At 46.4% G+C, this 25,840-nt stretch overlaps 1 protein-coding gene across 1 annotated transcript in view; it reads right to left on the bottom strand.

Moving 5' to 3' along the window:
* The window catches only part of LOC138567897 (SCO-spondin-like), a 1,036,222-nt gene that overhangs the window by 684,302 nt on the left and 326,080 nt on the right, over positions 1-25,840 (bottom strand). The window contains exons 31-36 of the mRNA XM_069646396.1: positions 25,066-25,302; positions 24,719-24,841; positions 18,945-19,048; positions 18,245-18,482; positions 17,702-17,854; positions 16,400-16,540 (exon numbers count right to left, since the gene is read on the bottom strand). Coding sequence (XP_069502497.1) covers positions 16,400-16,540; positions 17,702-17,854; positions 18,245-18,482; positions 18,945-19,048; positions 24,719-24,841; positions 25,066-25,302 — 996 coding nt within the window. The remainder of the gene's footprint in view (positions 1-16,399; positions 16,541-17,701; positions 17,855-18,244; positions 18,483-18,944; positions 19,049-24,718; positions 24,842-25,065; positions 25,303-25,840) is intronic.

Below are 25,840 nucleotides of genomic sequence, written 5' to 3'. Positions count from 1 at the left end.
ACGGAGGCATTAAGCCAACCAAAGACGCGGTCACAAATCGCATCGACCTCGAGGCTCAAGAGACGGAGCCACATAGGGAGTCTCCCAAAGACAATTAACCGGAATGGACACGGGAGGGGAGGGGTTCGGGGGGGGCTACTAAGGGAGGGGGGGGTCATTCAGTTCTTTCTTTGTTGCTTGTCACATAAAAAATGCAAATAAAAACTAAAGTTTAAAAAAAAAAAACATGCGATCTTGCAGAGATGGAGTCCCTCCCCCGCCCACCCTTTTGTTTAGGTTGGCTCAAAATTCCAGGTGCTAGCAGAGGTCTGTAGAGCTGGGCGCGTGCACTATTATTGTGCAGCTGATGCGACGAAATAGGCTTGCTTTCAGACATGTTTGTTCCTGGCAAATGCAAGCCCAATTTTTTGCTTTGACGGCAGAGTGCGGAAGTAGAGGGTATGTGTTGCAAACTGTGTGCCCCATTCATGGAATTTGTAGCACAGTGCAAAGTCACCTTTCACTACTCCAAAGTCACTTTGCACTGCCAACGCACATACCCTGGTTCATGGAACTGTGCAAAGAGTATTTTTGCAGTACAAAGCCAGTGCAAAGGCAAGTTGTACAGCAAACATGACTTTGCACTGACTTTGTACTGCAGCAATACACTTTGCACAGTTCCATGAATCAGGGTTTGTGTTGGCAGTGCAACGTGACTTTGCAGCTGTGAAAAGTGACTTTGCACTGTGCTAGAAAATCCATGAATTGGGCCCTGTGAGTGTACCTGCAGACATATAAAAGGGCCGTTTTACAAGTGTGTATTTCATCGTAAAAATGATGGGGTGCTCTCTACTGCATTGCCTTTGGCGGCGCGGTGCACGGCCCTCTTTCTTGACACACTGCAGCTGTGGGTACATTCTGGAGGCCAGAGGGCGTGAAGCAGGTAGCTGCGTGCCAGATCTAGCGTAAGGCCTTGGATTGCCTACATGCCGTCGCACGACTGCATACCCTGTGCTGTGCTGGTAAGAGATTAAAGGGTGCCAGAGTGCCCTGGTGTGGCAGGGCATGTGGGTTCCTTGCCCAGCAGCATGGTGAGCTGTAGAGGAGACTGTGCCACTAAGTGCAACATCTCGTTTACCCGGGAAATAAAACGTGTCCCATTGAGTTTCTGAAGACTTGCTTTGCAATATCGACATAAGCATGTCATTTGAGCTGTTGTACCCATAATCCCATTACGTTTCTCATCAATTCTTATGAACTACTGGCTGGAGCTGATGCTGAGCTTGCCAAAGCACGGTCTGCATAGAACTCACGTGTGAACCTGAGCCAATGGAGTGGAGGTCCTTTCCCAAAGATTCTCTGTATAGGAATCTGCGCGAGGAGGTAAGATCGGGCGTCAGATTTAGGGGTGCGTGCACACAGTCAGGGTCCCGATTGCACTTGGGGGTGCTCATAAGCAGTGTAGCGGGGTCGAAGAACCATTGATGGGGGTTTGCACGCATGTGTACGGGAAAATTACGATTTTTACGATATGTGATACTCATGTTGAGAGGGTGCTTTGAATAGCTACGGGGGACTCCACGCACCCCTGCCTGGGTGCTGGCCTGGTTGGGGGGGTAGGCAGGCTGTTTTGGGGGGGTAGGCAGGCTGTTTTGGGGGTACACAGGCATTGCTACGTGCGAGAGGAGTGTGCAAAGGTCTGTTTACACGGCTGGAATGGCTCTGCATGTGGCATATTGTGGGCATTCCGCTGCGACTTGCACATGGGATTACTTCCCGTAGACAATTCCATGAATACACGTGGCGCGCAGATTTTCTTATGCGTGTCGGGCAGCGCAGGTTCGTTCTCGGCATGCAGGCTTTGCGGGGTCTATGCGCACTTTTCCATGAATCAGGTCCTCAGTCATCTGCAGTGTATAAAGAGGAGGTAGACCACATGGACCGAAGGGAGGGTTCACACCATGGATTGAATCTATTCCTTTTCACCAACTGCAGCCTGAGGATATTATTTTGTTCAACCTGCAGCTCCACAAACCTTTACACGGATTGTCCCGCAAGCCTCTGTTCTATCGTCATTAACATTCAATAAATATCTGCACGTGTCTCCTGTCCCAGGCAAGGGACCAGCAGCACTGTACAAAAAGGGGGAGCATGCAGAAAGAGAAAGACAGGGAGAGCTGAGGGAGGTGGAAGAGGTGTTATCAGTGCGTTAACGGGTGACGTGGTGTCTCATTTAGATCACGATGTCCTTTCCTCCTGATATGCAGGAGATGAAGCCATCTGATCTGCGTCCAGGGTCTGGATGTGGCAGCAGAAGGCTTGCTTCCTGGTTCTTTGCTCCTTGTACCTCTTGCAATGTAGTATTGTGAGGCTGTGACTACCTGGTGCTGCGGAGGCCGCCGGAGATCGTGAATTTTTCCAGCCGCATAAGATGCAACCTTGTTTGTCATAGCCTTGAATGGGATGCAGGTCGCTTTGAAGGGGGTGCAGTTTTTGAGGGGTTCCCAATGTGGCGCGCTGAGAGTTGAGAGGCTGTGCTGGCATTGCTTCACTCCTTTGATGCCACCGGCTACAGAGTGTTGGACTACTTTCTGAGGGGCCGCAGAAGTACCGTGACTTCCAAACATATTGAATGGCTTCCATATTCTTGGGTATGGAATTTCGGACTTCCTCTCCCAAATCGATAACTGTAGCACACTGACTACACTAAGGGCTTGCATGGTCTTCGTAGAATACTGTGGGCATTTAAAGCACTTTATGCAATCTAGTGACATCGTCATTCTAGAAGTCTAAATTGTGGACATAGCAGTGGCCCAGGATGGAGGCGACTCCATGACACAATCGTTCACCAAACAGTCCCACACTAAATATCTATGTTGATCACACTGTGACAGTGCTGCTTCCAAGGTTTCTGTATACAACGTGGCTGCTTCGAATCCATTTACACATTAGCTGGTTGCAACCATATTGTTGGGAGGGTTAACACTCTTGCAACATAAAATTGTGCTCGTCCTTTTTGTATAGACTTACATAATAGCCTGGCACTTAAGGGGTTAAAACTTAATTTATAAGTATTTATAGCTGAAGTAGATTTGTTTATGTTTAAACTAATATCTGACAGATATTTGTGTGTTGTGGTGTTGGACTGCTTTGGGACGGATTTGATCATATTTCTGTAAACTTGGGGCCTAATTCACAGAACCTTTAGCAGGGATCAAAGGGACTTCCCACTGCAAAAGTACCATTTGCACCGGGCAAAATGGGCATAATTCAGTGTGCGTTACTTAGAGATTTTTCTGCGAATTAGGACCATTTAGCAGGGTGCACAGAGCACTTTTTCAGTGCAAAGTCACTTTGCTCCGTTATGTGAATTAGGCCCAGAACAAAGTGTATTTTTGCATTACAAAGTCACTTTGCTCCGTTTCTTGAATTAGGCCCACAACAAAGTGTGTTTGCAGTGCGAAGTCACTTTGGTCCGTTACCTGAATTAGGCCCAGAACAAACTGTATTTTTGCAGTGCGAAGTCACTTTTCTCCGTTCTGTGAATTAGGCCCAGAAAAAACTGTATGTTCGCAGTGCAAAGTCACTTTACTCCTTTACGTGAACTTGGCCGAGTTCAAAGTGTATGCAGTGCAAAGTCACTTTGCTCCTTTACGTGAACTTGGCCGAGTTCAAAGTGTATGCAGTGCAAAGTCACTTTGCTCCTTTACGTGAACTTGGCCGAGTTCAAAGTGTATGCATTGCAAAGTCACTTTGCTCCTTTACGTGAACTTGGCCGAGTTCAAAGTGTATGCAGTGCAAAGTCACTTTGCTCCTTTACGTGAACTTGGCCAAGTTCAAAGTGTATGCAGTGCAAAGTCACTTTGTTCCGTTATTTGAATTAGGCCCAGAACAAAGTGTATGTTTGCAGTGCAAGTCACTTTGCTCCGTTATGTGAATTAGGCCCAGAACAAAGTGTATGTTTGCAGTGCAAGTCACTTTGCTCCGTTATGTGAATTAGGCCCAGAACAAAGTGTATGTTTGCAGTGCAAGTCACTTTGCTCCGTTATGTGAATTAGGCCCAGAACAAAGTGCATGTTTGCAGTGCAAGTCACTTTGCTCCGTTATGTGAATTAGGCCCAGAACAAAGTGTATGTTTGCAGTGCAAGTCACTTTGCACGGCGCTACATTTTCTGTGAATTAATCCCGCAGGCTCTCTTTGGGGTGCACAAGGTATTCATCTAAAAGGGCTTGTGCATTTTCATGTTTCAGGGGTGCAGCCTCGCTGGACAGTACTGCCCCCAGTAAATATACAGGGGCTGCTCGCGTCTGTCTAGCAGAGAGAGAGAGCAAGGGTGTTATGTTGGTGAATGGAAGCCTCAGTCAACTGGCCAAAGAGACAGCATCAAACAATCTGGAAATAGGTCTATTGTTTGTTTTTTGTATAGAATGTTTTATTTCTCAGGTTTTTCTGCTAGAATTGTCGTACAAAAAAGTTAGAACGTAAGTTGGCGTTAGGCAATATTGGTAGGGGTCGTGAAGAGGCAGTAGGGGGTTGCCAGGGGAACCCACACCCCACTATCACAAACAAATTGAGCACACACAAATTCTAGAAATAGAAAATTCGAGCATGCAACAAAATCGATGTCCACTCTTTCTAAAAGTGAATCCCGAAATTCCCTATTACTTCGAAACTGGTTCACAAACAGATTTCCGCAGAGGCCTGCACAGGCTTATCCTCACAATTACAATTCCTCATACATTTCAAACACTCCTTCCCTGCTACTGACCTCAACACTGCTACACACGTAACATGTCATGCTATTGGTCTGGGAGCTTCCCCTGCACTTGCGCGTTCTCAATGTCACTGGGCCTAGCAAGATCGTTGTTTTGTCCTCCCTTGCCTCGTCGCGCTCTGAAACACTTACGTCTGAGCGCGATCCAAATAAAATATCATATCATATCAGTGCTGCATTGTATCAGCACAAACCCATTGGCAACTAAAGTATTGTGTAGGGGAGTGAAGGGGTAGGAGCAACATGGGGATGGCAGGGAGAGGGCGGGACAGGAACAGGAAGTAGTGCCCATAGCTTAAAACGGGAATCCTGAGGCAGCAGCATAACTGAAACAAGCACCCAGGCATGATGTCAAGGAAAGCCGGGGGGGGGCCAAGAGGTGAGGAGGAGCGAAGTGAGAAACTTCAATAGCGGATTCAGACAAGTGGGGAAAAATGGTGATTTGGGGGTGATCAGATGAGGAGAAAAGTGGGCTGAGGGGAAATCAACTCCCCAAATGACATTTAGAGGAATATGTGTACAAATAGCCATATACCAAGTCTGGGTGATGACAGTCTATTCGGACTGTGCGAGTACTCGATTTTTTCCTGTCCAGTTGTCTGCTGAGGCTTGTCTGTTACGGCTGATATTGTTTTATTAACATCCATATGCCCCTTACACCTGGCGCACCCTTGCCTCCTGACACCGTTTTCACCAGTCATTCTCTCATTCAAAAGAAACAATTCAATTCAAATATTCGCATCCTGGCTTTTCCACCCACTGCCCCTCTCAATGGGTTCAGAGCTTTACCCGTCACGGGAGGATAGCTCAGGGGCAACACGCTCGTCTTGGAAGAAAGACGACGCGGAGCGGCACAGCTTCGATGCCCGGGTCCGCGCTAAGAAGCCTCTGGGTATTAATAGTGTTATAAATAACCAATTATAATTCTAATGTACCTTAATCCCTGAATACCTACATGTCTGGACCTTCATTGTCTAAGGGCCTCCTCATGAGTATCGTGGTAATGATATAAACATGCCTAATTATATGTTGGGATCACATGTGAGATGTATGTGATGAGCACCACACACCGGGGGATAATAATAAGCAGCGCTCAGATACCTGAGGGTCCGTAGCGCTATATAAATGCTAAATTATTATTATTATTATCACTATTGGGTAAATAACCTGCATGTGCCCCATGAAGCACTTTGTATGTGTCCCGTTTGGTAATTATCCCATGCAATTCCAACTCAGAATTAGGTGCTATTTTACAAACAAACGGCTGTTAAAATATCACTCTTTTTAACTTGAGCACCAAACCCGAACCGGGTGAAACCGGCAGTCGAAATACGCCTCATCCTAATTGGCCAGAAGCAAACATGCTGCAATGACTTGAGTGCTGAAGGTGTGGCATGGCATGGGGCATACCACAAAACATAAAGCCATCGCCGCGCAGGAGCCACACCAGGTCAGGAGTGAGGGCGCCTGAAGGGGGTGAGAACCAGAGGATTCGGTCTGTATCCTCTACCCAAAGGGCACAAAGAGATCCAAGCTGCTACCAGCAGGCAAACCCACTGGCATATAGACAAATGGGAGGCAGCAGAGGCGATGGAGGGGGCAGAGTACCAACCAGGAATCTGACACCGGCATAACATGCAGCCAGTGTTGTCATGGCAGCAGGGTCGCCTCGTACCACCAAACTCTAATTCCTTAAGTGCATGGCTTGATCATTGGAACACGTCATCTCTTACTCTTCCCCTCAGTCTCTTCCTTTTCCTATCACACCTTTGCCAAAGATGTGTGTGCAATGTTGTCATCGGCATGCATGAGATCAGCAAGCACACTATGCACCTTTTGCCACGATACGATGCCCTTCATCTCAGTGAGCGGCCTCCCACGCATGTATTTTTACACCATCACAAACAAATAAGCCTAAAAAGAGAAACCACTGTACCTCTCCACTTACTCCATAGTGTGGCGCTAGAGGCGCTCCTTACTGCCCCTGCGCCATGCTTCAGCCATACCCAACTTGCCACATTACCTAATCTCCTAAGCGTCTGCACTGAGTGCCGCCCCCAAGCTGGAGCTTGTTGCCTAGTGTCGCGCCGCACTCCGCTTAACGATGTATGTGTCTTCACACGCTTCACAGGCAGATGATTTGCCGATTAGAGGATCGAATATTCAAATTTGAAGAAAGGTCACAGCCTTGATAGCTGGGCTTGTAGCTTTCCACCAGGATTGTACATCATTTTTATTTTTTAATGTAAAGTGTCTTGACCTAAAATGGCCGACAACTGGCCTACAATAAAACAAATGAATAATGATAATATGAACAGTTGCACAAATGAACACTGTGTATCTTACCAGAAGAACAGATATAGTGGGTGTATTTGTAGATATCGGGATATGGAGACACAGGAAGCAGCCAGAGAAGCGGGGTTTGAACCTCAGTACCAGTGCTTAGTTTCTTAAAGGCAAAGTGACCCACTTTCAAGGTGTATCAAGTGGCTTAGATTATGGAAGTAGAACAGAAACGCAGGTGCCCCCCTCCCCCCAACTCCCAGAATCAGGGAACAAAACAATATATACGGAAACAAGCAATCCGGGGGCATCAAATTTAGAAAAAGAACAGTTTAGTCTTGCTAACCATATGCTATAATAGCCATATTTTTTTTTTATTTTTTTTATTTGTATTTGTAGAGCGCACTACAGCCCACAGGCATCGCGGCGCTATAGCAGTACTCAAAGAAGGCTCGCTTAAGGGTTACAGTGAAGCCGCCCAGGTAGATAGACTTAGTGACGATACAATGCATGATATAGGGTTACATACATATTTAGATCATGGTACATTGCGGGGATTGCGGTTGCACAATGCAAGTCATACAAAGAGACTGGTTTTGATGGCCTTGCGGAAGGCTGCATGGGAGTCAATAGTCCTAATGTGAGGGGGGAGTGAGTTCCAGTGGGTGGCTGCCATATGTTTCCAAGGACATTATCTTCACAAGAGGAAAGAGTCTATTCACATTTCAAATTAATAAAAAAAAAATACTTGTGAATAAACATACGTTAACAATCACAGACATACCACAATCACGCCGCAACATACACATATCCGCATCTCATAAAATGAGCAAAATTAATATAGAGCCAATCGTAGAGCAGACGAGATGGAAGATATTATTTCTTCAAGTTTCTGTCTTCTACTCAATGCTCCACAACTCAACAACCCAACCGGTTTTGACGTATAACGTCTAGACCAGGGGAGCAAAAACTTAAGGGGCCAAACGATCAATTTCGTCAGCCAGAATATCATGAAACGAACTGAGTATATCAGCACGCAGCATGTTCCCCACGCATGAATTCTCAAAAGGGAAGACTTCACTGCAGTACTTCATGCTGCTGCCGCCGTAGCAATCTGACAAAAGTTATTTTCAAAGAATGGCGTTGTGTATCACGGAACCAGAGTTCTCCCCATCTCACACCGGCCACAGCTTCGGTGCACAATGTACTTCCTGTTTAAGGTTATGCAAGGCCATTGTTAAACACTCAACACACCATTTTGTTGCTGTGGCAATGATCTCGCCTGGCTGCTTTGGTTAGTCCACACACAACTCCCCGACAAAAACTTACTGTGATGTATGGAAGTAGTGTTGCCTGCAACAGATTGCCTCGGCTACTGAAGGCATAGTCATATTACACTTTATTTCTACCAATATGCTGTTTAAAACAAGCAATATACATATGAATACAGTAGGGTGACCAGATAAAAAAAAAACAGGACATGTCATAGACATAGAAGTAGAAGTAGAAGTAGAAGTAGGACTACAGTAAACACAAACAGGACTCCAATAAAACTGTACTCCTAGTTCTATGTCGCGCAGCCTGTTGTGGGGATGTGTGTTCCAGGCACACTCCTCTCATTGGAGTAGAGCGACCAGGGAGGGGAAGAGGGAGGAAATGGGGGCGTGAAAAGCCTTCACGCAAAGTTAGAGTCGTGCTGGGCCCCCGATTTTAGGATTTCTGAATCGGTTCTGACAAAAACCGGGACCACAGCCACCCGCCAATCCGATCCCACAACGGGGTTCACTTAATTTAAAAACTCTCGGGATCGGGACGGAGGGCTGATTTCCCCGAACTGTCTGGTCAGCCTAGAATACACTAACATTTTGAAAATGTAGCTGATTTGGCTGAGATGTAAAAATACAATCAAGCATATAGGAAACGTGCAGGCTTTGCTTTGGTCTTTTTGTGGACACAGGGCAGCCCTATCTGAATCAGTGCATTAATTTTCAGAATGTATTAGGACTTGGGATGGGACTGGGCATGGCGTGTTCTGATGTACCATGCAGTGGTGGGGGGGGGGGGTGAGGTCATTAGTGGGCAGGATCAAACCCACAGCTCCTAAAGTTGAACGCTGCCCAGAGGAATGGTCACACTTGCGGTCCCCAAAGCTCTAGTAAGGAAGAGTGCATGAGCGCTTATTAACGTACATGATGCCCAACTTGCCTGCCTATCACTTACGTTAGGGTTGTCGCTTCTCCTACCCCCAGTGGAATGCAAAGGGAGCTTCACAGTTGGCAACGGGGGATACTGGAGCTGCTGTTCAACTCCTGCTTCCACTTGAAATCGATGCAGGCAACACTGTGTGGGGGGGGGGAGGACAGATGAGCAGTGGCTAGCCACACCCAGCCCATGGCCAAATACTACATATTGCTCCAGGTGTATGAATTATTTTTTTTAAATAGGCTGGCAGACATGCACATGAGCGAATACTACGCATGGAGCATTTTGGACAGAGTTGACCAAAAACTAATATTATTTAGGGAAATTAGACAAGAAAATGTAACAAATTGAGTGAATCATAATAGAAAGTCACCATATTTTTTTTTTAAAGAGCAGTCATGAATACGTATGGAGATGTAAACATTAAGATTTTTACTAAGGTCCTAACGGTTAGGCTGACTAAGTATATGGGAGGATTAATAGAACGATCTCAGTCTGGGTTTATGAAACAACGTTATGGGTATGACAATGTTTGAACGTTATTAGATATATTGGGTTTTCCTGATTCTTAGATCAAAGATGCTTTGCTTGTCTTTTTAGATGCTGAGAAGGCCTTTGATAGAGTAAATTGGAAGTTCTTACACCATACACTATCAAAAATGGGATTTGGGCCTTTGTTTATAAAGGCTATTAAAGCTTTGCAAACTGAGATAACGGCTAAGGTATGGGTGAATGATGGATTTTCAGGATCGTTTCAACTGTTTAAGGGTACACAGCAATGTTGTCCCTTGTCCCCCTTGTTATTTAATCTGATTTTAGAGCCTTTGTTAGCATATATTCGGCAACATAGGGGGATTAGGGGTTTGTGTGTGGGGGATGGAGAAATTAAGGTCTTAGTTTATGTGGATGATGTAGTAGTTATTTTGAGTAATCCTGCAGAGGCGGGTCAATTGTTGAAAGGTGTTTTTGAAGAAGTGGGGAAGTTATCAAGCTACCGGATCAATTGGGGGAAAACAGAAGTATTTCCGGTAAGGGACTTGCCAAGGCAGGGGCAATTGTTCGGCTGGAATTGTAGATGGAAGAATGTAATCGTAAAATGCTTAGGTATTCACATTGTTCGCGACATCCAAAAAGATAGTCGATTATAATGTAGATAGAACCATAGAGGTCATCCAAAAAGACATTAGGAAATGGGGGCGTTTTATATTGTCCATATGGGCTAAAATTAATGCAATTAAAATGCTTTTGTTACCAAAAGTCCTGTATATTATTCAGTCATTGCCCTTACATTTTACAAAGAAAGTAGTTTGACGGATAGATAGATTATTCCAGGACTTTTTATGGGGCGAGGGGAAAAGAGTAAAAATGTCACTGTATATTATGGTCTGCAGCGTCAAAGATGGTGGTTTTGGATACCCCGTCCTTAAGAATTATAGTAACAGTTTTTATTGGGGATCCAAGCCAGATGCCTTGGTGGGTTCAGATCGAAATACATACGTTTTTGCCATATGACATTAAGCGTATGTGTTTATTTGGAACAAAACCTGTGAAGGTGCAGAGTTTAAAAACAGTTTTGGCTACAAAAGACGCATTGGCGTCACTGATAGTGGGAAGTGGGCAGGGATTATTTGTTTATGAAGAGGCCTCACTTTGGCATAATCCTTGTCTACAGATTAATAATAGAACGTTAAATTGGAGAAGTTGAGTTAGTAGAGGTATTTTAAAGGTTAGTGATGTTTGGAGCAATGAATGGGTGGTTTCCTTTGAGGGACTAGTGGAGAAATTTGGACTGCATAATAAATAGTTACGAAGGTACAATGAATTGGTGGATTTAATCTCTGAAAGGAGTCGGATGATGGATGCATCACTCTCACGGGAACCTGAAGTCCTCAAAATATTAGCCTGTGGATCACAAAAGGTGTCAAATATTTTGAAAATTATGCAAACGGATGTATAGTGGTTGAACTCATGGGAAAAATTGAGGTTGTCATGGACGGATGAGCTGGGTAGAGAACTGACACAAGATGAATGGGAAAGGGCCTGGAGAGTTTCGGTTAAAGCTAAAGCGGATTTACAACTGCGTTACACTCATCAGAGAATATTGAGTAGAACCTATTGGACCACGGCCCGTATGGATGCTTTAGGAATGGTGGATGGTGACAGTTGTTGGGGTTGTGGGAAAGAGAGGGGTAGTTTGCTTCATATGTTGTGGAGTTGTGAAAGTGACACATTTCTGGAGAGATGTGGTTGATAGGTTTGGGGCATCACCTATCCACGGAATCCGTTAGCAATCATTCTGCAATTACCAAGGAATGGTTGCAAATATGATTGGGTAACATTGTGTTGGATTGCCAAAGTTTTGTTAGTAGCTACTAAACAGATATTAAAGGTCTGGAAGACAAGAAAGAAACCAACAGTAGAGGATTGGATTTTAGATGTGCAAGTTCTATCTAAATAAGAGAAGGCTATGTTTTATAAGCAATGCAAAGAAGCATGTTATGATGAAGAATGGGGGAATTTCAATGATTTTTATGGGTAAACCATCTTGATAGTAATTGTGTAATAGAACTAGAAAAACAAGTAATTTGTCTTTATCAACTCAAATGGTGACTGTAAAACTATGTTTTTGACTGATTACTTCTCCTAAATGAACTATGGGTAAAAGAGGGTTGGTTTCCCAGAGGGAGCCAAACTGAGACAAATTCTCTGATTTCTTTCGACAGTACAGGTCCCCTACACCATGGGTCATCTAGGAGGCCTTGAGCTGGGAAAATCTTTGAATTCTGGATAATGATGACCTTCTCTGGACTGAAACAGTTCCTATAGGCCTACCTTGGCATGACCAAACAGGCATTCCCAGGTTTTAAATACGTACTGCCTAGTACATGGTTACTGATGCTGACGTCATGCTGGGTGAACCAGTTAAATGACAGACATAAAAAAGGAAGGGCATCAATGATGTTGAGATTTAGCCTAGAATAGAACATTTCGAATAATGAGCAGAGTGCATTTTAAGAATAATATTAAAAGCCTTGTTGGGGCCAATATTAATACAAGTCCCATAGTGCATTTATTGGAAAAGCACAAGTCCCGGGAGGATAGCTCAGGGGCAACGTGTCTGCCTTGGAAACAAGACGACACGAAGCAACACAGGTTCGATCCCTGGGTCCACGCTTAGAAACCTCTGGGTATTAAGCGCGTTATAAATATGCAACTAAGAGACATATTACTGTAACAGCGCATCGATGACCCCAGGCTGTGTGAGTGCTTTAAAAATGCAAATAAATAAGCTTTGGCTGCTTTTATCCCGGCTGCAGTCGAGGGTGGGTAGCATAGACAGCCAACAGGATGTCATTTCTATCCGCATGCACTTAACATGGCCACTCCCCCCACCCACACCTTTAATGGCTGGCGGTGCGCAGCTGAAATTGGAGAGCACCAGCCCATGACTGCGACTGCAGGGGAGTTGGGTATGTCTAGCGTCCATTGTGAAATGAATGAATGAAAAGGAAATGAAAGGAAACCATTAGTGATGAGGCTCGAGCCCAGCACTCTAGGCTGCTTGCTGGCCCAGCCTGGTGCTCTAAAATGTAGTCCAACAAAACGCGTCTATGAGCTGCAGCTGTGTGCTTAGGTGACAGAGAATGGTGCGGCCATTTGTGTGGTGGACATGGCATTCATATGCACGTGGGACAGCCTGTGGTGAGCAACGAATACCGGAGTATCGGCCACATCTCTGGGAGATTTTGGAGTAAAAATAGTGGTGATATGTGCCGATAAAATGGCCTTTTGGGCCAAAAAATTCAGCCATATGTCCAAAGGTGACTCTTAAGTAGAGTTTATCAATTTCACCACATTTACTTGGACTGTTCCTTTTCATTAATGCAGATTCATTAGGGCTATGGTGGTACTGTGTGCATGGGTTAAAAGAACAAACAAATATCCAAACAAATGGGTATCGCGTCTAATATTCCTTGGCACGAACGGCTATGCAGGCTGGGCAAAAAAGATATAGAGACTTCAAGACATTTTTGAACTGGAAGTCCTAGATTTATAGTGCTACATAAAAAAGGTTATGGTGGATATAAATGTATAGATAATATACAATTGTTAGGCAGAATTGCATGCAGTGCCCTCTGGGACCACCACATACAATTAGGACTACAGGTGTAAGCAAAAACCAACCTTTGGTATAAGTCTGTACTCCACAGTTTTGTGGTAGTGAGATAAGCATCCAGGCTTATCTCAAGGGGGAATGTGAGCAGTACAAGAGGTTACACAGAGGTCTTACAATCACAGTGGCTCAAGTAGACACTTACTCTCAAGGTTTCTTGGTAAAACACTGATTAATTTATTACAAAAACATTTAGTAAACATTCACTAGAAGGAGGCAACTTAATATTATGCACAAACACACTTGAATAGCAAACCAATAGGTTTCTGAACAAATTAGGCTCCCCTGAAATAGGAGCAAAATGGCATTTCCGTTACTTTCAATGGGAGCAAAAAGGCACAAGTTAGCAGAATAGATCACAAATACTTTCTTAGGCAGTGCAAATAGTTATAATGCACTAGAGGACTCGATTCAGTTCAATAGGCATAGGCCAAAGTCAGTGGTCTAGTGTCTTGGATAGGAAAGAGCAGTTCTTAGAGTAAACAGTAAAGTCTTTGCCAAAGTTCTCAGAAGTAGTTTGTACAAAAAAGAATCATATGTTGGGTCACAAGCTCATTAGGCCTGTAAATTGGAAAAGTTCCACAAACTTTCACCGCGAGAGAAGCGTTCTCTCAATCGGGTTGGCACAGTACCTTAGTATGAAGCAAAAGATGCAGATGAAGATGTTGGTGCCTGGCAGTTCCTGGAGATCTCACTGTTCCTGAGCCTCAGTCGTGGGGACAAGAGGAAGGACATCAGGGGACTCCTGCACTACACGAGATTGTGGGAAAACGCTGACAAAATGGAGTCACTTCAGTTCGGGTAGCTGTTCATCATGCACACAAGCTGGTGTCCTTCCCCCTGGTTATTCATAAACAGCTTTGAGAATGGTATCCAGGTGGCTTACGAGTTGATTGGTCCCAGCAACTCAAAGGAAGAAGTCGTCCTTGAAGTGGCTTCTCTGTCGAGATGAACTTGGCAATTGGTACCTGCAGCAGGGCTTCACCGGGCAAACCAACGGTCCAGGAGTTGCAGCAGCCATCCTCTTCCAGCTTGTCTTCGGTTCTTTTGTTCCAGTGGTTGACTCTGCTTTCCAGTCCAGGAAACTTACCTTTTAAACAGTTTTCTCCCATTAATTCCAGCCTAGCTGTCACTCACTCAGCAGGGTGGCTGTCCTTGCCGGACAGTCAGCCAGCCAATCACGCCAGAGTGCATTTGGGTCTCCTAGGAGAATAAGCACAGGAAGTTTCAGGAACCTCCCTCCCTTCCTGCCCACCCCAGACACTCAGATGCGAGAGGCGGTCTTCAGTCCTGAAGGCCGCCAAAGGCATGGAAACAAAGGAACCAAACCTGGTTTGGTGCGCAGAGACAAACACTAGAAGGACCTTTCCAAAAAGAAATGGTGAAAAAAGAAGACCGGGTCCCGTTTAAACAAAGGGGCTTAAAGCGCCATCTTGAAAAACATTGTTAGCTACCGGTGTTCGTGGTTGGGAAAAATCATGGTAGTTTGTTCTAAAACCACTGCCACCAGCCATTTCGATAGAAAAGGGTAGCATTTGACTGCTACATGAGTTTCTAGACAGAGGGGATACTAGGTAACCCCTCCAGCACCCTATAGGAAGATGGTGTGTGCTGGGACTAGGAATTTAAAAAGACTAGTAAAGTTATTTTAACCTTACATTCTCTGGGTAACAGTAGTTTATCCGAGAGAAGGTATTTAAACCTTTGGGAAGTCTAAAAGGCTTTCCTGTGTCACTGCACTGAGAGTGCTGTGTGACACACATAAAAAAAGATGATGCCCATGGAGTTGTCTTAAACTCCATAACCAAAAGAAATCAACACAGAAAACAAACAGGATAAATAAGTTCAGATTCCCAAAGTTCAGCAAAAGAGCTGGGGGTCTCTAAGGTAGAGGGAATGAGCACATTTATGAGAGTTCTCCCTAACAAGAAGACCAAATGTGGGCATACATCTATTCCGGTGAAAATGTATTATTGTGGCGCTCATCCCCCATTCCAGGGGCTGGAATGGGGGATAACGGCCCGGCAGCCCAAGTTATTGGCCCAAATGAAGTGAGGGTGGATAACAAAGGCTCGGGCCATTATCCCCGTTCCAGTCGCTGGAATGGGGGGTGAAGGCCATTAGCACCCCGGGTTGCCACAGTGGTAATGCGGGGTGCTAAAGAAAAAGGATTTTCCTTCCTACAATGGGATGCGTACAGCGTCCCGCTGTAGGAAGGAAAATCCTTTTCCAAGATGGCCACCATGGAAAGGGAAGGCGGGGCTCTGTACAGAGCCACTCTTCCCTTTCCATGGCAGCCTGCGGGAGGCGAAGGAAAGGAGCGGATGCAGCGAAAAATGGGAGAGAGGGTGGGGAAGATGGCAGGGGGAGCCGGGCGGCATGTGGCTTGGAACGCAGGGTTATACCAGCGGTTCAAGCCCGCGTTCCTAGCTATCTGATTGGCCGGATCCCCCCACCTGAATGCTAATGAGTTTTAATGTGTACTATACATGGCAATCCGTGATTAAGATGATAGGTGAAATGTAAGACATATACTTTAATATGACATTTTTAGAATTTACGGATTATATGTGGATTTTTTAGGAATTACCTTTTCTAGCGGTTGAGAATGATGATTTTTACATACAATATTGTTCGCATTTCAAGGGATTTGGTTGTTATTGATTTATATCGTGTTTAAAGTTTGTTCTTAACCACAAGCACTTTAAATACAAATACAAAAATTAAATAAATATGTATAGCACATTTAGAGTCAACAGTAGAATTGTAGGAATTTAGCACATTTGTCGCGTTGTTTCTTGCCGCAGATCACAGAATGTAGACTGGCCATGGGTTGACCTCGAGAACATATGTATGTAGGAGGAAAATTAGCATGTTATCTCTGTGCAGACCTTTTCTTATTTTGGGAAGCACGAAACTATCCTTCGTCCCAATCACGGTTTTCTGGAAAACGTTCATGCATTTGCTGGATTTCTTTCACACTTACCCGGGGCACAGTCTCTCTCCTCCTGACAGCTCGCCTTATTGGATAGGTCAGCGCAGGTCAAAGGGCACGGGGCGCAGTCTCCACTAACCAGGTCGCCGGGGCACGGAGCGGTCTTTGGGCAGCCCTCCACCTGGCAGGGCTCTGAAAGAAGGCGCACAGAGAGTGAGTAACAGGTGTCTGGGTGTCAGTTCACCAGTGCCAAGTGTTGCCACAGCAGACTTTGCCGCTACGATTGCATCGAAAAAGGACCGATTTTCGGGTATTCGAGGAATCTCTTCCTTGCCCCCTATGTGAACAATCTAGCCATAACCCTAGGTGGCTAGATCTGGTTATATATCACGACTTGACATTATTAACACCTAGCAATATTGCAGTGCCTCCATACTATTATCCAAGTCAATGGTACTCATTGTATGGCCTCGAGAGGATAGCTCAGGGGCAACGTGTTTGCCTTGGAAACAAAACAACACAGAGCAGCGCAGGTTCGATTCCCGGGTCCGTGCTTAGAAACCTCTGGGTATTAAGTGCGTTATAAATAACCTATCATATCAACTTTTGAAGGATGCAAAGCAAGGCCACCCCTCACGCATGTTGGGATGGGATTCGAAGCGTTGCCCTGAGCAGGTGCACTAACCAAGTAAGCGCTCACCTCAGCTTAAATCTGGAGTTGGTGGCGAAAAAACAAACAAGGCACTTGCAGAACCGTAGATGGCAACATGTTTCATTCTCTTCGGGAGATGCTACTCCAGTCCTGTTTTTATTTTGCATTCCGGCACTTCAAGTCCTGGATTTAAACTGGGGAAACCCAGGACTACAAGCCCCAGAATGACAAGTAAAAACCAGTCTCAGGCTATAAGGGGCATGTTGCCATCTATGGGAAATGAAACGGAATCTGCAGTGAAGGTTTTATGTCGGTGAATCAAGCGATCAGCACTGATTGGCCAGTGGTAGACTGACCAATCGCCTGACCAATAGCCTGATATTATTTTTCATGCTATTCGTACATTATTCGTAGATTATAACAAAAGTTAATTATCATATGAAAGGTAAGTTTAAAAATGATGTGAGTTACCAGCCTGGGAGATGGAGATATTCAAAGCCGAAAACTCAATGCACTTTGTTTGATTTGCACAGGGGTAACGAAGGCCCTAATACCCACAATCCCCGTGACTGCCCATCCACCAGGGGTCGAAGAACACCCCCCACCTGTGGCATTGGGTCAACCCAAGCCTGGGATAACAAAGGATAGTAAAGGACAAGCCTGAGTTTGATAGTAGAAGTAGATATTGCATAGGGCCTCACCTATCTCCAGCATGATGGGCGCAGTGCCGGGCAGAGCTGTACAGGGGCGCCCCCCATTCTGTGGTGGGGTACAGTCCCGGCGACGCACCACAACGCCAGTGCAGTCCTGCGAGCAGTTTGACCAAGTTGTCCAGGGAGTCAACTCTCCATCCACTGTGGGTAGGAAAAGAAGGGTCGAGGTTACAGAGGCTAGGCCGTGAGGTTTGTGACCCACACCTTCTGATTTACTGAACTACAGTTACAGCACAAATGGCCCACACCTATAACCTTAATGTCTTGCACAACGGCTCTAGTGCCCTGCACTGCAACTTGACTGCACCTTCCACTTGCCATCAATGGCCTAGCCACTCACAGGCGCCTAGCACCAATTATCCTGAGCGTCATGAACCCCACATGCCACTGTACTGAAAACCCCTATATACCTATACTGATCCCCAGGTCCATCATAATGAATACAACTTTACTGAACCGCACCTAGAACCTTAGAGATTGACCATGCACACAATGTTGTCGTTTATTTAGAACATTCTAGGCTCATCTTACCCGGGCACGCAGTTGAGAAGCATTGCTGAGCCTGAGTCTCTACGCCACGGCAGTGCCACAGAATATCTCCCGGGGGGCTACTGCAGTCTCGTTTCCGTGTTTGCACCCCTGAGCCACAGGACTTGCTGCAGTCGCCCCAAGGGCTCCAGGGGCCCCAGAGGCCACAATATCGTTCATCTGTAGGGACCCAGCCTGAGGCCTCATCTCCATCGCCACAATCTGCAACGCCATTGCATACCTACACGGTGAACACAGGAAAAACACGAGAAGGAAGGGAGGAAGGGAGGAAGGGAGGAAGGAAGGAAGGAAGGAAGGAAGGAAGGAAGGAAGGAAGGAAGGAAGGAAGGAAGGAAGGAAGGAAGGAAGGAAGGAAGGAAGGAAGGAAGGAAGGAAGGAAGGAAGGAAGGAAGGAAGGAAGGAAGGAAGGAAGGAAGGAAGGAAGGAAGGAAGGAAGGAAGGAAGGAAGGAAGGAAGGAAGGAAGGAAGGAAGGAAGGAAGGAAGGAAGGAAGGAAGGAAGGAAGGAAGGAAGGAAGGAAGGAAGGAAGGAAGGAAGGAAGGAAGGAAGGAAGGAAGGAAGGAAGGAAGGAAGTTAATTTGCTTTGATCACTGAAGGACTTAGCCGTGCAGTGGGGCAGGCCTGGCCGTCAACGTGATGCTATATGTGTATTGTGTTCTCGTGAGATGGGCCCTTCCCCTTACCTGTTTAAAGGGAATACACTTGCCATCTCCACATGAGTACTCCTCACAGGGGATAACTGTCCGATTCCTATCGCCAGGGGGAGCAGGAGTGCCCAGGCCACTGTCTGCAAAAAGAAAGACTTTCAGAGCGAAACCAAAGAGCAACATGCTGTACTATAGTTCCATCTGTTCGAGAGATTACCATTCATTTGGTGCTTTAGGTAATGCAGAATCTGCATGCGCATGACCGGGGCGTGGCCTACATCCTTACAATGGCTCCTAGTTTCTGTGACAGCAGCTTTTATGGCACTCGCCTTGTACATGAGCAGTACCTTGCTTATTCCATCTGTCCGGAGGGTGCGCATGCGCATTCGGGGACTAAACCAGCGCTTGAGGCGGAATGGAGGGGTGTACATATTTGGCATACATATGCCTGAGAGACCGAGCATAGCGAGGGAATCTGAATTGGGTACGAGGGTTTAGGGGGTTCATGATGTGTGAATAATTAATTAAAATGGTGCAATATACAGTGCACTTTCAGTGAAACATTGGGTTACAAGCTAGACAGTTTGCAATCGGTTTTGCAGGGTAATGCATGATACATCCAATAGTGCACAGGATAGTTCATCAACGCGTTTCCATGATGCCTTTCCCCACAGGCAGCTCCCCGGCCTGTATCCCCAATGGGCCCTGCAAGGCTGGGGAAGCAAAAGGGCCCCAGCCTTGAATGGTCCACTGGACATGCGTGCTGGGGAACTACAACTGCCAAAGGAAACCACGTTTCTGTTTGACAGTTTAAACCACTGCTCCCCATAATGGGCAAGGTTATAGGCGGGACGGCTCCCCTCCGCCCATTACAGGTAACCCCCCCTCGGGTTTGTGTTGTGGGGAGTGTGGAGCATGGACAGCAGCTAAGGGTTTTATATTGTGGCTGGTGGGGAGGCAGGCGCCTGACATGGTTAGGTGTTTTGGAGGGCGGGCAGGCAGAACACCCGGTATTGGTGTTGCGTTGTGACAGGTGCCAGGTATGGGTTTTGGGCTGAGGGTGGGGAAGCTGGAGGCCAGGTATTAGTTTTGTGTTGTGGGGGAAGGGAGCAAGGGAGCTAGGTATGCATGTTGTGGTATTGGAACTATGGTGACAAGACACCAATATGGGGGAGGTGAAAGGATATGCTGTGATATGATATGTCATTTATAACGCGCCTGTACACAAGTGTTTCTAGGCGTGACGAGGCAAGGGTGGACAAGAAAAACGATGTTACTATGCCTTGTGTCATTCAGATCGTGCAAGTACGACAAAGCAAAGTGCAGGGGGAAGGGAGTGGGGGAGTGCCAGGGAGGAGGACTGGGGAAGTGCAATCAGCATTGCTCTGAGCAAGTGCAGCCAAGGGCGGCACGGCTCTGGGTAAGTGCAAGGAGGCAGGGGATATGGAGGTTACAGTTACAGCCCTTAATTGCGCAGAAGGCCCAGAAGCAGTGCGGGGTAGACTGATCATGGAGGAGCCTGGTACCCAGTGGGACTCTGAGGGAAGCCAAGCAACAAGTCGGTGAAGACACAAGGCATGGGTTTCGTGTTGTGGCCGTGTGGGTGGGAGACTGGGTTCCAGGTTTGGGCCTTGTGTTATGAACGGCAGGACATTGGATGCCAAGCATGGATGTTCTGCTCTGGGGCTGAGGAGTGGGCATTGAGGGGGCAGGATGCTATATATTGTTTTTGTGTTGTGGTGGATATGGAGGCAAGGCCCAAGCATGCGTTTTGTGCTGTCTGGGTGGGGGTGGTAGGATGCCAGGTATACATTTTGCTGTCCAGTCATTTGGTCAACAGACAAATGGTCGACAGACAAATGGTCGACGCAATTTGGTCGAAAGCCAAATGGTCGATTTTTTTTTTTTAATTTATATATATATTTTTCAGGTTTTCGTTTAGGAAAAAAAAGGTTTTTTTAAGCAAAAAAAGGGGGTTGGGGAGGGACACACCCAAAAATAAATAAATGTGAAAATACAAAAAAAAAAAATTCGACCATTTGTCTTTCGACCAAATTGCGTCGACCATTTGTCCTGTCAACCATTTATTTTCGACCAAATGACCTGTAACCATACATTTTGTGTTGTGGGAGAAGAGGCACCAGGTATAGGTTTTATGTTGTGGCTGGTGGAGGCAGAACACCAGTCATGGGTTTTGTGTTTTGAAGTGCAGGGAGGCAGGACACCAGGAAATTGTGTTGTGTTGTGATGGGTGGTAGGGTGCCCGTTGTGGGTTTTTGAGTTGTGGGTGAGAAAGTACACCAGATATGGGTTTTATATTATGGGATGTGTGCAGGAGTGACAGCAGGAATATGCTGTGTGTTGGTGAGGTGCGGAGGCGGGATGCTAACTTGTAGGGGCTGATAAGGCACAACACCCAGTGTGGATTGTGTCTTATAAGGGCTGTTGTTTCTGAATGACATTAATGAATTTTGTGTTGTGGGGGTAGTGAGGCAGCAGTAAGGTAGAAGATGTATGTTGTGAGGTGGGGAGGCAGGATGGCAGCTATGGGTTTTGTGCTGTGGGGTGTAGGAGAGACAGTTTGGCAGATATTGGTTTTGTGCTGTGGTGGGTAGCGAGGCAGGACAGTAGGTATGGTTTCTGTGCTGTAGTGTTTAGGGCATAAGGATGCTAGGAATGCGTTTTGTGTTGTGGGTGTTGGAAGAGAGGGTACCAGGTATGGGTGTTGTGTTGTGGGGGGCTGGGCGAAAGGAGGATGCCAGCCATGGTGTTTGTGTTTTGGAGAGCAAGCAGGCAGGGCACCATGTACTGGTTTGCTGTTGTAGTGGGTGGAGAAGCCAGGTGCCAACTATGGGTTTTACACTGGGGAGGACGGATGCAGGGGTTGAGCTTAGTGGTGAGGGGGAGGGGAGACAACACGCCTGATGTGGGGTTTGCTTTGTGGGAGGTGGGCAGGAATGGCTTGTGTGTTGGTGAGCTGGGTGCTAAGTATTGGTTTGATTATCTGTGAGGTGATGAGACAGGACAGCATGTATAATTACATTATATTATATTTTGTTCTTTTATAACGCGCTTAATACCATAGATAGGTTTCTAAACGAGGGATCAGGATTGGAACATGTGTTGCCCTGCATTGTCTTGCTTCCAAGACAGACGGTTGCCCCTGAGCTATCCCCCCCACATGTATGGGTTTGTGTTTTTGGAGATGAGATAGCAGGATGCCATGAATGTGTTTTTGTGCTGTGGGACTGGGGGTCAGGGCACCAGGAATGGTTTTTGGTTGTTGGGGGTGGGAGCCAGGTGTGGAGCTGCAGAATGCCACATTTGGCTTTGGGGCTGTGGGGGCTAGTGAGGCGCTAGCTAGGTGTGGCATTTGTGCTGTGGCTGGAGTGGGGAGGCAAGAGAATAGGTGTCAGTTTTGTGTTGTGAAGTTGGGGAGCCAGGGTGCCAGGTATGGGTCTGTGTTGTGGGGATGGCGCATGGGGAGACAGTATTCCACATATTGGTTTTGTGTTGTGGTGGACGGGGAGGCAACACCCAACCATGGGTTTTGTGTTTTAAGGGGTGGGGCGGCAGGTTGCCAGGTATGAGATTTGTGTTGTGGGCACTGGAATGGGTTTTGTGTTTTGGGGTTTGCAGAGGATGGATGGTAGGTGTGGGTTTTGTTTTGGGGAGGGAGAGGAGAGGCAGATGTTGGAGGTGAGATGTTTGTTGTGGAAGGTCGCGAAGAATCAAAGTAGAAATTGGTTTTGTGTTGCTGAGATGGGGAGGTTGGGGGCAAGATGTTGGTTTTATGTTGTGCGAGGTCATGAGGCAGTTGGTGAGGCTATTGAAGAAGTAGCCAGGCAGGGGCTTTGTCTTGTAGGACAGCGAGGCAGGACGGCACGTGTTGTGGGAAAACTAGATGCCTGGCGTGGGGTGTGTTTCTTTGGAGGGGTGGGCGGCTGGACCTCAGGAATGGGTTTTGTGTTGTGAGGTTGCAGGGGCATGATGGCAGGTCTGGCTCTTTTGCTGCTGAGTTCCTTTGGATCTCTTATAGCCAATCACGACACCCTCACCGTGGTTCTCCCCATGAATCCTTCACCTCTAACCAAAGTTGAGTCAAGTCCTAACAATGGCCAAATAATGGTATGACTGGTTATTTATAATTCGTGTAATACCCAGAGGCTTCTAGGCGCGACCCGGGGATCGAATCTGTTTTGCTCTGCATCGTCTTGCTTTCAAAACGAGCACGTTGCCCCTGAGCTATCCTCCCGAGATTATGTAAATAATGTCCCCTGAAATCCATTAGATATGCATTTTGAACATATAGGTTTATCGTGAATATGTCGTGAACCTGAATGGAATTTTCTCCTCAGTTGGTCAATAGTCCCTGCCCTAATTTAAAATATTGAGCCACATGAATAGTAACTAAATGTGTAACACATGTCTATGTCTTGGGAGGATAGCTCAGGGGCAACGCGATTGTCTTGGAAGTAACACGACGCGGAACAATGCAGGTTCGATCGCGGGTCCGTGCTTAGAAACCTCTGGGTTTTAAGAATGTTATAAATAACCAATTACAATGTCCGCTGAGGTTCGGGTAATTTGCAATATTACATTGTAATACCACTGCTACACTATTCGATTTCAGTGTAACTTTAAAACTACTCATCATTGTCTTTTCAGTGGCCAATGTATGTATCAAATTGTGAGCATCACACAAAAACAACACATTTCATGAATTGTTCACCAGATGGACAAAGGAGTGCCTTGTGCTACAACGAGACAACACCAGGCAGATGCCAAGAATACATACAGCAAACACGTCACACCTGGCCCCATTGCAAGGGGGCGGGTCATTCAAATTGCAGTGACATCAATCCTTGCACCTGTCCTTTGTATCTGACACAACATTTTAAAACGTTTACATCTGAATGTAGAGAAACGCAGGGTAGTACCCTGTGAGTGAAACTAGAAACCAATAAATATTCTTATCAGAAGTACATATCTCTCACAAAATGCCCCTCATGTGATGTAATCTTCAAATCTAAAAAGTCCACATGTCTTACCAATATAAAATGCTAGTTTAATACTACAATAAAGCTGCATTAGCACATGGATAGCATGAAAGACCTCCTCTCTGCCAGTCAGAATGCAGTCTCTACACTCTGATATGACCTCATTCCAAACATTCTGACTTGAGCAGCAGCTCAGAAGCAATTGCCTTCAGCTGTGGAAAGTCAGAGAGGACCTTGGCAAATCAATTCACCAAACTAACTATCAACAATAAAACACAACACCTTAGTGTTACTTTTTCCATGTTCATTAAATTAACATTACGAGTTACTTGTGTGTGTGCTAATTGTTTTCCCACAGTAAATACGTTCATTTTTAGTTGCCATCTCCATGTTCTAATAGTCATATCGACCGCAGGGATGAGTGATTATCGCTTGGGATTGCCTCTAGCAATAACTCGGGACAGGTCATTATTGCATGATAATGACCCCAACCTGTCTCTTTGAGGCTTAATTGCTTGGCAAGTGGAACAAACATCCATTGGGGACGGCCACCACACATACAGTGCTGGCTTCTCCAAGAGGTTGTCAGTACTACCCCTGACCCTCTGTGTCAGTAAAGCTCCAGCACTGTAGGTGGGACGGGGCAGTCTGGATCACTGAAGTACCAGATTCTCTCGCTAGGGGCCAGTACTGGAGTGGATTCTCCATGTCTGCAATGCTGCAAGAGAACTGGTGGGTTGTGAGTTTCACTGCCCCTGCAGTACAATTCTCTCCCTGCAGAGGGAGGAGAGGATGGATTTACTGACTTACCACAAGCAATCTCGTCTTCCCCCTGCGGACAGCTGGGAATCCCATCGCACACCTGAGAAATGTTGATGCACATCCGGTTCGTGCAGATGAAGTGTCCGGGACATGGAGGGATCTGTGAGGAACCTGGAAGAGAAAAGATCACACACACACACATACATGAAGACCAGTAGAGGGGGATGTTGTACCTGTTTGAACAGGGCATTGAGGGACCCTCACCTGCTGAACCCGGCACTACTGCGCAGAACAGCACACTGAGGGTAGCAGCACAAGGCGGCGAGGGTAACCCACCATGCCCACTTCTCTAAATTGATCACATCTAAATCTGTGACAAGGCTCCGTGCACTTACCACAGTTGTCCATGCTCTCGTCTGATTGGTCTCTGCAGTGGGGGATGCCGTCACACAGCTGGGCGTAGCGGATGCACTCCCCGGTCAGGGTGCACTTGAACTCCTCCAGGCCACAGGTGCGGTTGCAGTCAAATTCATCACTGCCGTCCAGGCAGTCGGCCTCGTAGTCGCACAGCCAGCCGCGCGGCTTGCACTCGCCGCTCCGGCAGTGGAACTCATAGCGTCCACAAGGAGGGCCTGCCAAGATAAAGAGACCCGCCCTTCATTCAAAGGGTGAAAGTTCTCGCACACAAGATCTATCATAACTTTGACTGGCATGGCTTTCCAAGAATAAACTACTCTGAGTGAGTGAGTGAGTGAGCGAGCGAGCGAGCGAGCGAGCTGGTGAGAACCTGTGTATCACTCTAGACTGGAAGAGGTCATTATTTATTGCACTTCACCGGATTGTACTTTCATGATATGATATGATATGTCATTGATAACGCGCCTATACACAAGTGTTTCTACCATGTCTTATCCATCACTGTGCCACCGACCTGAAACATCCCGACACCGACTCGACCCATTTAAAGCATTAAAGTTATGAGTAGTTATGTGTATTGGTTCTGTCCGCCTGGCCCTCCTTAAAGGGCTCCAATGACTAGCAAAGACCCCACTCAAAAGACATCGTGAACGTACTTGACATTGCTGATGAAATGATTGGCTGTGCACCCCTATCTTCCGACCCAGAGGGCCCCCTTCGTTACAAGTCTGCATTTTCTGTGTCTTCCTTTAG

Source organism: Ambystoma mexicanum, chromosome 2p (genome assembly GCF_040938575.1).
Source record: "Ambystoma mexicanum isolate Mex_15411 chromosome 2p, UKY_AmexF1_1, whole genome shotgun sequence".
Taxonomy (NCBI): domain Eukaryota; kingdom Metazoa; phylum Chordata; class Amphibia; order Caudata; family Ambystomatidae; genus Ambystoma; species Ambystoma mexicanum.
The sequence above is the reverse complement of the archived record's forward strand: the minus strand, read 5'-3'. Positions and strand labels throughout refer to the sequence as shown.